Raw genomic sequence first — 15859 nt, 5'->3', positions numbered from 1 at the left:
TGTAGTTGTGTTCTGGCCATACAGCAACTTTGGATATAACGGACTTTGGATATAATAGACTGTTTTGCCAGGTCCCTTGAAGTCCGTTATAAGTGGGTTTTACTGTAATTACATTTAGCTCAGGGGCTTAGGCTTATCCTAAGAGATTATTACGGCCTTTTCTTTCAGCCACCAGACCTCATTGTAATTTGATTTTTCTAAGAAAACCCAAGCGAGCAATTGGTTTCAGCTTAAAAGGTCGAGGAAAGTGAAGCAGCACCTACCTCCAGACCAGAATACACTGAACCTTAGAAGCAGTCTGGGGTTTACTGACATGTAAAGATTGAGATGTGTTTCACACTGTAGGGTACAGTGCTGCTGCGTCTATGGTTATTTTTGGGCTCTCATTCCCTTGGGGTTTCTCCCTCCTTTGCATGGATATTAGACTATAGCAAAGCCTAATAAATTTGTGCCAAAGCTATCAGTATCAGGTTGTTTTTTACAGCCTCTTCGGACATTACAATCTAAAAAGGGCCAGTTTCCTGTCACTGAGTAATAACTTCCTAATGCCCTGAAACCACTCTCACATGGTCACTAAACACTGTGTATTTTTGGAATAAAAAATACTTGCATGCTCATGTGCTAAAATGTGGGAGAAGTGTCATCTTTTGCATGCACTTTTCCTGCTTAGGTGCTCTCCAGCCTGTGAGAGGAGCTTGGTGCCCCACGCTTGGGTTTCCCTGCCTCCTAGTGTCCGGGCTTCCTGGAACCGCAGACGCGGCCCCTCCTGTTCGAGCCAGCGCTGACGTTGACGGCAACCAACCTCGCCCCACCTCCACACACGCTGGCTTTGCTGACAGCAAAATGGCATCAGATAGCACTGCAGCTGGGAGAAATGTCAGCCTGGTTTTATTTATTCTTAACTGAAGCATGCTTCACTAAAAGTACTTGCCAGAATTTCCAGCTTCCCCAGGTACACAGGAGTACTGTGGTCAAGTCTCATCCAATCATAACCATCCATGAATCTAAGGCTCTTCTTCAGACAATGGAAGAAAAATGGTATTGATAATATAGTAGCAAGTGAACAGTGATAGCCAAAGGCAAACAGAGATAATATAGACAAGAATTATGTATAAACTACCAAAGAAAGGAGATCCAACAGTGTAGATTAATTACCAAACGATTTCCCTCAAATCACATGCCAGCAAGATTATTCAATGCAGATGAGAGGCCTATAGGGAAAGAGGATTGCCTGAGGTACAAGTTGGATTTAGGGACGTTCAAACAAAAAAAGCCTCCTCATGGTAACTGAAGAAATTGAAATGCAAACAGAGATCCACGTGCTTTGTTGATAATAAGCAAGCCTTTGATTGTGTCAAACATGTCAAACTATGCTATGTTGTCTGGGAAATGGGTGTAACAGAGCATCTCATTGTCCTTTTGATGAGCCTCTACAATCGACAAGAAGCCACAGTCAGGATGGGTTATGGTTGGTTGGTGAACTTAGTCAAGGATGCATACTGTCAGCATACCTATTCAGCTTGTACACAGAAAGTAGGTTGAGAGATGCTGGAATAAGACGACTGTAGATTCAAGATTGGTAGTAGAAACGAGAGCCAAGAAGCAGTATTGAGAATTTGCTTAGAATATGGTGTTTTCTGTGACGCTTCGTGGATGTGAAAGCTGGGCAATGAAGAGGCGGGACAGGAAGTGCGCTGATGCCTTTGAACTTTGGCGCTGGTGAAGACTTTTAAGAAATCTGTGCACCGCCTGGAAAACAAACAAGGATGATTATTGATCAAATCAAGCATGAACGTGCTGGGTGATTATTGGGAATATAATTATATTCTTGGGTATATAATGAGAAGACCCAGAACACTGGAAAAGACCAAATTTGAAAGTAAAAGAAGATAATGATCAGCAAAAGGTGGACAGACTCGGTCATTACAACAATGAAGACGGCATTGAGAAGCTTGGTGGAGAACACAGAATACAGGACATTTTGCGTCTTCATAATGATGTTTTTTTTCATGTTCTTCGTTTTCTGTTGGTTGGGGAAGTGGATGTGCTTCATTGACCACGAGAAGAAGAAAAAAATCACCCTCTACACATATTCAACCCCCTGGTTAAGTAAGTAAGTAAAATATATATATATATATGGTATATAATAATTACATATACATATATCATTATCCATTGACTTACTGAGACCACTTATCCTATTCAAGGTTGTGGGGGTCCAGAGCCTATCCTGGTGGCTACAGATGCAAGATACAACCCAGGAAGGTTGTATCACACTCCATTCACACCTAGGGGCAATTTTGTAATGTTTTTAGAGATGGGGGGGAGGGGGGGGAAGCCAGACTAACTGGAGGAAACCCAATGACAACACAGGAAGAACATGCAAATTTCACACACTGAAGCCTAGCGGAGACTGGAACGCTGGTCCTGGAGGTGGGAGGTGACAGCGCTAACCACCATACTGCCCTCCACACACAATTAAAAGTTTATATATGTTTTATGTTATATATATATATATATATATATAATTACTGCATTTATCGCAACTGTGCTCATACCTTAAAAGATTTATGCAGAGCATGCATTACTCATCTCAATTAAATGCCTTGTTCATTAAAAAATAAAAAGTTAGCCTGTTATAAGTTATAATGTTTAACTCTAGGGTGAGTAAACAGTGTGCAAACATTATGCATAATTGTACATCGCACGTCATAACAGCACAGAGCTTAATTGTGAAGTCCATCCATCATTCTTACATACTGCTGACACAAAAACGAGAGGCAGTGAGCCGGAAACCCCGGGAGGCTCAGGAATTATGGGAAGTATAATAGATAGCCTAATAGATCGCGTGTATGAAATATGAGGTTTATCGTAGGGGCGGAGAACCCGAATTTTGACAATAACCTAACAAATGAAATAAAAGGCGGCGATAGGATTGGTGGATGGGGATAGAGTGAGAGCTGCGAGGCACAGCAGGAGCAGGGAGAGAGGAGCCGTTCCGATTGCGCCTGATAGCAAAGCGACAGAGAAAAATGGGAAGGTGAGACATTCGTGAGCAAACAGATACAAGGGCTGTGACAGGAAGGTGGGGGGCTTTTTCTGTTCACTGAAGCAGATCTGCTTCCTCAAGCAACTGAAACAAAGAATAACGAGACAGTATTTGTTTTATTATAAAAAAACATTTTGAGCATATTCTACCAGACACATTTACAGCGCATACTCTGCATTAAAAGTAAAAACAAAAGAGCTTCCGAAACTATTTTAATCTCTAATTTAGTTTTGCTGGTTTGTGGTTGGTGATTGTTCGGGGTATTAAAACGAGTTGGCGGGAGTTGCCTGCAAAGACAAAAATAGAGATGAGTGTGCATGTCTCTGCATGCGGATATCTGGATGCGTAAACAATAACTTTTAATGGCAGCTCGTGCTGGGCTAACTTTCTGTGTTCTAGATACTTCTAGCCCTTGCGGCCATTTATATGCGACACATAAAGGGAGAGGGAGTATGCATTGATACCACATGCGCATATACAATTAACAACAGAGCACTAAAGCACATGCGCACTAATTGGTCACATTTGAGCATCTTAGGACCACATTGCTTCTCTACAAAGAAGCACGAATCCTTCGCTGAGTGCGCCTCCTGCAGGTCTACTAAGGAACAACGTACAGTACACAGTGAATGCAGGTAAACGCAAGGCAGGAACACACAGGGTATTATGCAAAATCAAAGACTCAAGTTGACCGTGTTGTGCTTAAAACAAAATGTGATTTATTGATCTTGTAGGCATACTGTCTACCCTGGATACCACCTTAAGTCTTGCATTGAAAGACCTTGGCTCACACATTTCGCACAAATAAAGTGAACGTTATTATGCACCTGGAATAGCTTATTTAGCATTTGGGTGAGACACAATGTTGGGTGCATACAGCTAAACAGGTTTGGTAAGAGAGAGTTTGAGCATGGTATTCACAGGCACCTATAAGCATCCCTTCAGTCCTAATCTGGACTGCCCACCTGTTTTTATGACAACCAGCACTTTGAGGCACCAGTCTTCCACTGCTGCTGGCCAAGAGTTTCCAAATACCACAACCCGTCATTGTCGAGTGTTAAAATACACTAGCAAATTTTCTAGGCCAACACTGGTAAGGTTACTCTAGCCCAGTGTCACCTGCAGAAGCCAGTGGTTTTCAATGGCTACACCATGCAGAAACCGCAAGACTAGGTCAGTATTAAACGAGGTCTAACTTTTAGTAAGCTACACACACTATCCAGCGGCTGCTACAAGATTCAGTTTGTTGCTTCACTTGTCTCATAGCTGGTCGGGCAGATGTGTCCCTCTGGGACCATTAAAATGGCAGGTTAACACAAAAAAGGCAGTGGTGTGATCGTTCCCACTTCAGGAAGGCCCCAACCAGAACCTGGGCTAAAACCTGAAAAACCCACGGCTCTGAAAACAGGTCACATTGGTGACGTCTAACAGCAAACTTTTGGGTAACTGATACAACTGAAGAGACTTAACCATACCTGCCAGTCCTGCCACCACTAGGACATATGATGTGTGTATTTACATTGCAAATGAGCCACACCTCCAGCCACCCAGCCTCCCACTGTCACTACATAATCACCCCCATGCATCCTTTGAATGCTTATCCAGCCTGAGGACCTAGAACCGATCGGTAATCCCTGGACGGGCTGCCAGTCCATCACAGGGCGCACACACACGTGCATAGACATAGATTATGGGCAACTGGAAAACACCAAACAAACTATATTTTTAGACTGCAGCAGGAAACCTGTGTAACGTTTCTATAACGTACACTATTGGAACACTAAACTCCATACACACACCATCGGGTGTAAGAAAATTCAAACAGGCTTAATACATTTCCCTGGATTAGAACATCTGTCAAGTACGGAAGAGGATTAGGGCCACCATGAAAATATTATTTGAATTCTGACTTTACTGTCAGAATTCTGACTTTTTTCCTCAGAATTCTGACTTTTTTCTCAGAATTCTGAGTTTAGAAAAAAAAGTCAGAATTTCTAAATTCAGACTTCTGAGATTAAAGTCAGAATTCTGAGATTAAAGTCAGAATTCAAATAATATTTTCATGGTGGCCCTAATCGTCTTCCGTAGGTCAAGTGTTTCCATTATAATAATTTTTAAAAAAATCAAGAGCCAAAAGTTATTTTCTTAAAAGAATCATTTCAGGTATTTCACTACTAGACAAATGTCTACCTTTGAACAAGGTATTTAACAGGAACAAAAATTAAGTTGTGAGATATAAAGAACATTAAGAAAAAGAACAAACACCCAGAGTAGAGACATGATGTCCTTACAGTGCTGTGCAAGTCTTAGGCAGTCAAAAGAAATGTTTAAACCTATTTATCTGTGTAGAAAGGGTATATTTGCTCAGAACACAGATCACAATTTTGAATAAATGCAAATTAGGAGTAACACAATAAAAACACGTATTTCCTCTGTTCTCCAAAAAGTTACTAATATCTAGTTGGATGTCTAGTTAAACACGGCTTCAGTTCCCAAACCTGTCCTCAGGAGCACTTCAGACATTCCATGTATTTATTAAATTTCACCACCAGCTCACTTAACCAAATTAGTTATACAAAGTAAATGAGATATTGATTAGCAATACAAGGTGTGCTAGTGCTCGAGTCAAAAAAATACATGGCGATTACCAGGGTGATTTTAGCAGAAGTTCTGAAATGACTCAGCTGACTCACTTTGACAGGCAGCATAGTTTTCCACTAAACATGAAGATCATTTAAACATCATTTTCTTTGGCTGCCTAAGACTTCTGCACAGCACTGTAAATTTAAGAACATTCCAGCAGCCGTGTTCTGTTTCCAGAGAGAAGTTTCCATCCAGAAACATAAACCACATGTAAATCTTTCTGCGAGGTACACAGTGCCGCGTGTGTTTGTGGAAGCTCACACAATGCTGTGGTGTGGCGTCCCCCGTCGCCGCTCAAAGCTCAGCCATAACAGCGAACTGTCCACAAAGGGGTAAAGTTAATGACATAAAAATTAAATGGTGATCAATAGGAAAGCAAGACATAATACAAAAAAGAGAAGTTTCCAAACTTTACCACAATGCAGGACATAGATTACACCATATAATGCAGCATTTAAATTGTGTCAGATGTCTTGGGGGGGGGGGGGTCCCTTGGTGGGTAGGCCAAGCATGACTGAGGGGGGAGGGGGGTGACGGTGAAATATGTCAAAGGGGGTGGGGGAGTACTGAAACCAGTAAAATGTTAATTTTAAGGGACACCCACCCAGGTGCATAATTTTTTCTCTCATTGGGCAAATTCCCCTCAATTCAAACACCAGTGTAATGGTTATAATATACATTATAGACACTAAAACCCTTTTTAAGCTTTAGGTGGTTCCTGAACATACTTTAAAAAAGGTCTGTGCTTGTCCTCCTCTGTGTAAAGATAAAGATACTAAAGATAGTCTGTGGCTTATCATGATGTCACACCTCCTGGGAAAGCGTGACCTCAGAATGCCTGCCTGCAGTTACTGTCGAGTTCCCCCTCCCTCCGTGGGGGAACCAAGGGTCACAGCCCCCTCACATAAGAGGAGACTGCAGGAGAAACAGGCTTCCCATCTCTCCAAATGGGTCACCACTGACGCAGCCACTTCAGTCAAACCCCACTATTCAAACACTATGAAGCAGCTCAGACTATTTTAAAATAAATTATGATTATTACAGTCATTATTAACTAATGATTGTTTTTAAGTGCTGGATCTTCGGAGCCACACGAGCTGCCTTCAGAGAGTGACGTTAGCCGCCTGCGCCCTCAGCCGTCTGCGCCCTCAGCACTCTGAGTCGCTCTGCCATGTAGCCGCCTCTCCTGCCGCCTCTTTCGCTCGCGCTCCGTCACTCTCTCTCAGTCCTGCTCGCCCTCTTCTGGCTCTCTCAGGCCTTGGCTGTGCCGGGTCTTCCCAGCCATCTCCATCATGATCTGGGCCTCTGGGTCAGCATCCAGGATGCTGCGCTTCACCTGGGTCTGGGATACACATCAGGAGGGACAGACCAATGAAAAATTAAATCTGGTGCCCCTAGAGAGTTTTTCAGAGGCTTATGGGCCTTGCTCAGGAGACCGACGGCAGCAGGATGGGATATGACGCTAACCTGCTGGTTCTCTGGGGGTTCCCCCACGCCCCAGACCTCCAGGGCATCCAGGGTGAAGTTCTCCTGGCCAGAGAGCTGGGGGCTGCCATAGGTGGTGCAGCGGGGCCGCGCCCGACTGTGTCCCTGCCCATAGTCACTGTCCAGCCACAAGCCAAAATAGTCGTGCTGACCGCCCATTCCCTGGCAACAAGGTGGAGGAGGGATGGTGAGGAAGACTGTGTGGTGGGGAGGGCGAGGAAGACTACACAACAGGGAATGCAAGGAGCCTCTTGCGGGTGGGTGTGGGACTGGGGGGGCGCCATGGAGCTCAAGCCCCAGAGCAGAGGGATACTCACCAGGCCGTTGGGCATGGTCTGCTGACCGTGGTTCAGGTACATGTAGTTCTGGTTGTATCCGGTGCAGGTGTACAGACGCAGGGAAGGGGTGACAGAGAACAGGAAGCAGCGGGAATCGCCTGTGTGCGCACACAGCCTGCGGTCACTAACACAGAAAGTCGTGTCAAGCAGCTCACAGGAACAGCCAGTGGTGAAGCAAGATCAGCCCACGTGCATCAGCCCACAGAGATACATGCGAGCTTTAGCATTAGCATCATTAGCATCAATCAATAAAACACACCTGATAATAATTATCAATTCATGTTACTAACCGGCACAATTCGTTTATTTAATATTAATCTGTCGCTTTGAGAAAATAGCACAATTGCCACTGATACGGATATGCATCAGTCAGAAACTGTAGGAAAACATCTCCACTGTCTTAAATTACTTTAAATATAATTTCAATGAACCTTAAAATGCTCCTATTTAATTAGCTCATAATTACCCCTCAATCACTTGACACAATCTACCTCCAACCAATGAAGTTCTAGGTCTGTTGCACTAAAACCCTCTCGCTGCACTATTCGTTTATAGTCAGTCCTGGCACAACGTGTGACATCACACCACAAATCGCGATTGATGTATTGGAGTTTGGTACCAATATAACGCAGAATTCCATTTGTATTCGTGCGATTTTCAGTCTGAGAGAAAAGCCCTACGCGAAATACAGCACGACATGGTCATAATGAGAAAAACTACATGCATGTAGTGAACGACAGTGTTCACATGTATCCATGTGAACGACAGTGATGTCTGATGTGTGAATGAATCATTCTTTTGAACCCGTTCTTTTCAGTGGATCGGTCAACCCAGTTTTCAAGTCTAAAAGAATCAAACTTTTTGTACATCCACACATTAAAAATCTAAAAATATTTGAAAAATTATAATATAAAACACAACAGCCTTTTTAAATTAAATTAACGTGCATTTGCTTTCGAAGACTGTCTGTAACCATGTCACCTTCAGTGCCCCTCCACATACTATAATCCCTTGTATTTGTGCCGTGTGCATGCCAGGCCGCAGGGAGGCTGCGGCTCACTACTGCCGACTAATGGTGGCTAAAAGGACCTTCGTGAGCTCTATTTTCCAACCCCGCTAAATAGTGCTTTCTGTTCAAATTAAGTACTAAAAGCATGCCAACAGCACCCTCTAGTGGGGGTAGTGGCCATCGCTGCTCCGGCTCCCTGTAATCAACAATTTAGTAAGTTCAGCACGATCAGATGAACTGGTTACTAGGCAATTCTCGTGAGACTCATAAGACCCACAGGGGATGTTCGATATAATTTATTAATATATTATAATTATTTCTCATTTAAAATGCATATAATTATGTTATTGGCCACTGGTATCACTTTTTTATTTAATTAATTTTGTTTGGCTTAGATTGCTAAGCTTTGGAGTTACAGTCCCCTAACCCTATTTTTCCAGTTGGATATGTGCATTTTAGTATGGATTTTAGTGAACGCAAAGTTCTTCAGGAACACATTAGTCACATTGTAGCAGGACTGACTCCATGTCCATATGTTTACATTGCATGGTATTTAAGTATTTATTCATTATCATATTATTATTATTATTCATATTCATTATCTTACTGTATGCAGAGCTGTGTCTGTTTTCTGTTTATTTTGTGGTTACCTGAAGCCAGAAGGACATACATGGTGAAGTGTTCATTGTGCTGTAAGACTGACTGTTACCTGTGACATGACAATGAACCTTCTTGAATCTGAACCCTTAAAATGCACTTCACTTTTCTCAGTGATCTTACAGTGATCTGTATCCATCAGACTGCTAAATGACCCACCTGGCGGGACCCTGCCCCCATAAAACAGGGCCCCCTGCCCCCCCAGGCCCGGCCTCAGACCCTCACCCTGGAACTGCGGCCTGGTGTCCCAGCTCTGAGAGGCGAATCCCCCGAAGGTGTACCCATCAGTGTCTCGGATCAGCAGCACACTTGGCCCTTGGCAGGTGCAGCCGCGTAGCAGGCGGGTAAAGCTCTCGCCGTGCAGCCGCGAGGAGAACAGCAGCCTCCAGGGGGCGCCCTTGGTGTCGGGGAGTTGCGGCGCCAGGAAGAGCAGAAGCGGCAGGTCCAGGATGGAGCGCAGTTCACGCCACGGCACGTCCTGGCACGGTGGCAGGAGGACAAGGGGTGGCCGGGATGGCAGGCAGATGCCAAGGGCCTCCATGCTGAGGAACTCCAGGTACAGAGGCACAGACGTCCGAAAAAGCCAGTTCTCCAGGCAAGGGATGTCGCAGACCTGCTGGTCTGAGGCAGAGGGGACATGTTCTCATGCAGAATATTCAGGTTAAATCAATGGGCGACAAAACAAAACTGAGACCAATTCCATCCATCCATCTTTCATACCCGCTTTTCCTACGTAGGGTCGCAGGGGTCCGGAGCCTATCCCGGAAGCTACAAGTGCAAGGCGGGGAATAACCCAGGACTGAGCGCCAACTCAACACAGACTGCACATATCCCGTCAAATAAAAATGCTACGTAAAATACTAACTGCCCAGTTAACAAACATGCCGCTCCACTCCGCACATTATCTGTGCGAGCGGCATCATTTCATTTTATGTATATATTTATTATACGGATTTTCTTGATTGTCCTCGCCAAAGAAAATGATATTTAAAATGATCTTTATGTTGGTGTAAAACCATGATATTATGCCTGTCAAAGTGTGTCAGCTGAGCTGTTTCTAAACCTCACCTAAAATCACCCCCGTATTTGCAGCAACCACACAATACACCCATGTATTTTCTAACTTGACTACTACCACCTCGTATAGCTAACCAATATCTGACTCACTTTTTAACTACTTGAGTTAATTAAGTGAGCTGGTGGTGAAATTAGTGAATACATGGAATGGCAGGGGTGCCCCTAAGGAGAGGTTTTGGAACTGAAGCGGCGTTCATCTAGCCATCAAGAAGATATCAGTAACTTCTTGGAGAACAGAATTTTTTTTTTTTACTAGTTTTTATCAAGTTACTCTTAATGTTCATAAGTTCTAATGTTAAATTGTTTTTTTTTTTTTGTTCTGAGCAAATGTGCTTTTACTACCCAGATAAATAGCTTTAAATATTTCTTTTGACTGCCTAAGACTTTTACACAGTACTGCATGTAAAAGTAATAATTCTGATTCTGATTCTAAACTTACACCTTGTGCTCCTAGTGACCTTATAAAGTTCAGCTGGCAGATACTGAGAGTCTATTCTGTTAGAACTTGCAGCTCATTTCCTAGCAGATCAAATGTACGGTTAATAAAAACCTTCATTCTTGCTCACTACAAAAACAGTCACCAATCAGATGCAGTTTGTAAAACTCTCTGCATGCATACATGACATGAGTATTGAGGCATCTGTTGTGCAATAAATTCTGCTGTGAAAAAGATACTTATTCAGCACAAAGGAGGATTTTTATGTCTGTCCATAAAATTCCTGAAAGCAGGACGTCATCATTTCAGGACTAAGTGCCCCTCGTGTGTTCCAGGCCTCTCTTGTACCCACTCCCCCCATGTCCCTCTCTCTGCCCTCCTAACCTGTGCATTTCAGCTCTGAACATAACTGCTCAGCCAGTAGTTTCACTCCGCGATCACTGTCCTGCATGCGGTCTGGTTTCCAGCCCTGCAACTGCCCACTGTGGATCAAACACTGCACCACTGCTGAGATCAGGTCCTCCAAAAACTGTAAGAAGACAACATGGACATGACATGCAACCATCCTACAAAACTACCACGTGATTATCTAGAAATATTCAGTATATTGTCATTGTATAGAAAACGTGCGATATTTTTACACTATACAGTATAAGATTCATCAATGAAAGCATAAAATGAGGTTTAAACTGTCAATTCTCATATGTATCACTTTAGAAATGCACAAACCTCTCTGATCTGGGTGACCGTGACCACGCTCCCCTCTGACACACCGGCCATTGCCACGACAAGTGGCGCGCGCTCTTCCGCCGTGCCACGCAGTACGTCCGCGAGGAACACGAGCATCTGCTCTCGGGTGACTCCGCCGCTGTCCGCCGCTGGCACGGCCGTGTCTGCGCTGCGCATGCTCTGAAAGAGCCGCGCGGTCATGGAGGTCGGAGCCGCGTCCCTAACGCTCAGCTATGGGACAGGTGTGCGACGGAGGGGGAGTCATCAGGTGACATACAACATACACACAACGGTATACAGGAGCACTGCAAAACACGGGTGAAAATTAACTTTGTGAAATTTAAACGGTTAAATAGCTCCTTGAATGGAGTGGCCCGATTAAGCAATTAATTAATATATCCATCCATCCATCATACTGTTTATCCAGTACACAGTCGTGGTTAAAGTAATATATACCAAACTAATTAGCGCAAAAAAATAATCTGTTAATTCATTCACATTCCGTGTGGTCCGGGAGAAGTTGTCTCACCTTCAGCGCGTCCAGCGTTAGAACCTTCCTAGCGCTCCCAGCCTCTTGCAGGCGATCAAACACTTTCTCAATGACAGGCCGTTCATCTGGGCGAAACCGGGCCAGTCGTTTCTGCGCCACGACGCTCTCGGCGTTCCCCATCACTCCGAACGAACAGCACTTATACAGCTAAAAACCGACTTACAATACAGCTAATGCTTCATGGCACATAATCTTATGTCAGCCTTAAGTGTTATTCTGTTGCTGATAAATAGAACTGACATAACCCTCCAGGAATGAGCTGTAATTACCGGCTCCCTCAAAATGTAAAGCTCTTTACCAATAAATTATAAGGAACCACAAACCTCATTGTTGAGAGACGCTTCTTCACATTTCAGAAGACACTGTAAACACTGACTACTTCCTATAAACGAGGTGATTGAAAATGAAATGTACCAATAGAAAGAGAGGGCAGTCGGCCGTAGGGGCGTTGCTAACTAAGACAATGTCCAATCAGTGAGCAGAACTAATCTGGGACGAGTTCATTGGCGATTATTGCATATCGTACTTGTGCTGCTTTTGAGTATTTTAAGAGTGTAGTTAGTAGTTGAATTTGAATTTTTGAATTTTCTGTTTCGGTCACATACTGTACATGCATAGGCCTACATGTCACATACATATATATACATACATTTTGACCGAAAAGGTGTAGGCTACAGCTATATGTTATTCTGCCTACCGCTTTTTATCATTTTAAATAACAGGTCAAAAACAAAAAAAGCAAAAACAAAAGTTTCAAAAATTTGACAAATAATACTGTTTAGTTTTATATATTGTTCACCATCTTATTTTTAAACATTTTTTAATTTGTAGAATGCACTACACTTTCTTAATTCCTTGTCACAACTATTACACAAGTGTAGCCCTTTCACAGAAATGCAATTTTTTGTGTCCTTACTCTTGTTTTTTTAAACATACTTCTTTCCTTGAGTTCGTACTCGCTCTCTAATTTCTAACAAGCTCTGAATACAGTTTGGAAGTAAGTTAGTTTGTGCTTAATACTTTATTCGTGTAGTATTTAGATCAGCTATAGGTCACAAAATTTTAAGGCATGTAATTTAACAAATAGCACATTGATATTGGGCAGTACCTAAGTCAGCAATGCTTCGTTCAATGATACAAGCAGAACGGCTTCTCAAACAGATGGATATACGCACACATTTTTGTGAAAATTTGGGAGGAGTGTGGCGAGTATGGACATAAAATTCATTAAATTGTGTTTCTGCAGATAATGCGATTATATGGCTTTTCCCAATGTCTTTGACAAAATGCTCATGAAAACGACGTGCATTACAGTGTGAAATAAAACAGAAACCAACAAAAATATTTTTTTTTTAGAATTAATGATTGCGCTCCATTTCATACGTCACACATTCATCTTTTTATTCGTTAAAGCAAAGCCCATTCATTCATTTCCGTCAGTGCTTATACATTTAATGGCCAGGGGAGGGCGCAGTGCGACTGGATACAGGGGTGAGACAGTGCTGGAAGTGGCAAGCGTCGAAAAGCGCCTTTTAAGGGCATGAGAGTAAGATGGGTGGGTTATCAACTCGGTTGGTGTACATAAATTACTGCCTAATTACCCCTGCAGGCCCACCGGTATTTTCAACTCAGCAGGTGGAGTAACACCTTATGCATGTATTTTATGCTATATGCATAAAGGAACTAAATTAACCCAGAGAGGAATTAAACTTCTCTGATACATTGTAAGCACAAATGTATTGCCCATATTAAACGATGGGAACATTTACACAAACTGCACACGAGCCACTGTGTAACTTTGATAAGATCGAGACGGACAAACGAATGACAAAAAAGCACAGAAAATCACAAAAAAAAGATCTTCGTAAAATTATGCTGCAGTAAAATAAAAATAGATAACCAATACAAAAAAATTACATGTACGCTTAATTGCCTGTGTACTATGAAACGGATATTTGCTGTCATTCCACAAGTTATAACGTTACGTTTTGTTGGTTTTGTCTTTTCTTTCTCTTTCATGTGGCTAACTCCTTTTTCATCAGCGGATTTGGTTCCTAAAATTAACAGAGTTACCATCGTAAATACGGCAAAGTGGCGTTCTTGTTTTGCCACTAATCGACACCATGGTATGTGGCCTGCCGTGGTGAAATAATTAGCTAAGTGAAAATACAAGCAAATAATAATTATAAACCCCAGGACAATACATGTCTTTATAGACTGTAAGACAAGTATCTTTTTCTTGATCTCTGTTATTTTAGTGTGGTAAAACAGATTGGTGTCCTCTATTCCCCTGCCTTGTGTAGACTGGAAGTTGGACAAAGGGATGGATGGATGGTATAAACAGTTTAAACCAGTTGCTCAGTCAAGGTGTATAATTTCATAGAGGAGCCCAACTAGGACCTTCCCTCAGCAAATACAAGCAGCCACTGCTTTTTCTTTCACTTCGGTGAACTTTGCCTCATGATTTGTTTTTTTTGTGACTGTATGTCACAAACTGTCACAAACATACTGATCTTGTTCAATTATCATCAATGAATTATGATGCATATTTTATTTCAAGCATTACTATATTTGTTACTATATCTGTCAATTCTGTAACCCTTTGTGAACGACTGAATAACTCGTGAATAACACAAGTTAAATACTGATCTCATGTTTGCTCATCATTAATGAATCACGATGCATTTTTCATCCCAAGCAGTTACTATATTTACTAAACCTGTTCATTCTCTAAATCTTAGTGAACTACTGAAGGAACAAGTAATGAATAACACATTTGACATACTGATGTTATGACTAGGGACTATATTTGTTCATGATCTGTTCATGATTTGCACTTCAATAATAACTGAGTTATTACTAAGTAAAGGGTTATGTGGTGTAATGCACGTATAAAAAAGTGCAGTATTTGTAGAATGCAAATGTGTCTAATTTTAGCTGGGAGCATTAAGAACCAGAAGAGAAACTGGAATGTGCTGAAAGCACAGGAATAGCACAGGAATAGCACAGGCGCACGATAAAGCTAAAAATGGGCCAATAACGTGTATGTCTGGTTTTTGGTCGCTGTAGAACGTCATTCACTTTTGCTACCTTTCCAGTAACACAGCAGCGGACAGGGGTGGATCAATGCATGGGGTATCCCAGGCTATAATCTAGGGTTCCAGAAAACATCAGGGACCTGCCCCACCTCATGAAAAATGGAACGATTAAACATATTAAATCCGGCCAACTGATCCGCCTGATTGGCAGATTTTACCAACAACACCCCCCCAGACCGAGGGGCCTCTTAGCCATGTCAGCTTAGGGCCCCCAGAGGAGTTAATCTACCCTGGGTGGGTGGCAGGATTCTTTGCTCCAACATGTACAATTAATGATTATTTCAATGTACAGCGACTTCCGCAAAGGCTGATTACTGGCCCAGGACGGAATGAAAAACTCCAACATTCACTGCACAGGTGGAACACAAATGACTCGAGCAATCATCTCAATAAATCAAATATTACTGGGCTATTGGAAATCTTATGATTATAGTACTTAAATTGCCCAGAGAGACAGAAACAGAGAGAAAACATAATTCCAAGGTCTGCAATTGAGAGATGGTATAAAATAACTGAATGCATTAATAAGAGTGCAATCTTTAAACCTCACAAAGGTTTTATAGATAAAAGTACTGTTAACCGATAAAGGTTCTTCTTCCATCAACAGGCCTATTGAGTTTGCCGCCCTACCAACAGTCAGATTCCTCCTGCTTTTTCTCACTTGGTCTGTGACCATTAGAGCAGGAAGTGTGGCAGCTAGTTTTTTCCACCACTGTGAAACACCTGGACGATGTTTCATCTGTACTCATAGCCACTCCGCCTGTGCTTCAACAAATACGCAAAATCAC

At 42.5% G+C, this 15859-nt stretch overlaps 1 protein-coding gene and 1 long non-coding RNA gene across 3 annotated transcripts; one reads left to right on the top strand and one right to left on the bottom strand.

Annotated features, from left to right (window-relative positions):
• Nucleotides 1–2707: 2707 nt before the first annotated feature.
• Nucleotides 2708–9996, top strand: LOC140578229 (uncharacterized). Its single transcript, XR_011982325.1, has 3 exons — nt 2708–3040; nt 9324–9737; nt 9919–9996. It is a non-coding gene; the product is annotated as an uncharacterized lncRNA (long non-coding RNA).
• On the bottom strand, nt 3746–12347 carry meak7 (MTOR associated protein, eak-7 homolog). 2 transcript variants are annotated; one of them, XM_023827372.2, is made up of 8 exons: nt 12297–12343; nt 11953–12120; nt 11424–11654; nt 11079–11223; nt 9407–9802; nt 7495–7613; nt 7160–7339; nt 3746–7034 (listed from the first exon to the last, which is right to left on the bottom strand). In XM_023827372.2, the coding sequence occupies exons 2-8, from the start codon at nt 12091–12093 to the stop codon at nt 6915–6917; spliced, it is 1332 nt and encodes a 443-aa protein (XP_023683140.1). In that variant the 5' UTR covers nt 12094–12120; nt 12297–12343; the 3' UTR covers nt 3746–6914. The 2 variants fall into 2 exon arrangements, with proteins under 2 accessions (XP_023683140.1, XP_023683139.1); XM_023827371.2 differs by having other exon boundaries at nt 11953–12347.
• Nucleotides 12348–15859: the final 3512 nt, after the last annotated feature.

This window comes from Paramormyrops kingsleyae, chromosome 13, assembly GCF_048594095.1.
Source record: "Paramormyrops kingsleyae isolate MSU_618 chromosome 13, PKINGS_0.4, whole genome shotgun sequence".
Classification (NCBI taxonomy): domain Eukaryota; kingdom Metazoa; phylum Chordata; class Actinopteri; order Osteoglossiformes; family Mormyridae; genus Paramormyrops; species Paramormyrops kingsleyae.
This window is presented reverse-complemented; position numbering and strand designations above follow the sequence as displayed.

What these genes read in the sequence shown, in the direction of transcription:
- meak7 (XM_023827371.2), bottom strand. Translation starts at nt 12,093, where the DNA reads ATGGGGAACGCCGAGAGCGTCGTGGCGCAGAAACGACTGGCCCGGTTT. An exon ending in CGGTCACCCAGATCAGAGAG is followed by an intron (nt 11,224 to 11,423) that starts GTTTGTGCATTT and finishes GTCTTCTTACAG; the next exon opens with TTTTTGGAGGACCTGATCTC. An exon ending in TTCAGAGCTGAAATGCACAG is followed by an intron (nt 9,803 to 11,078) that starts GTTAGGAGGGCA and finishes CCTCTGCCTCAG; the next exon opens with ACCAGCAGGTCTGCGACATC.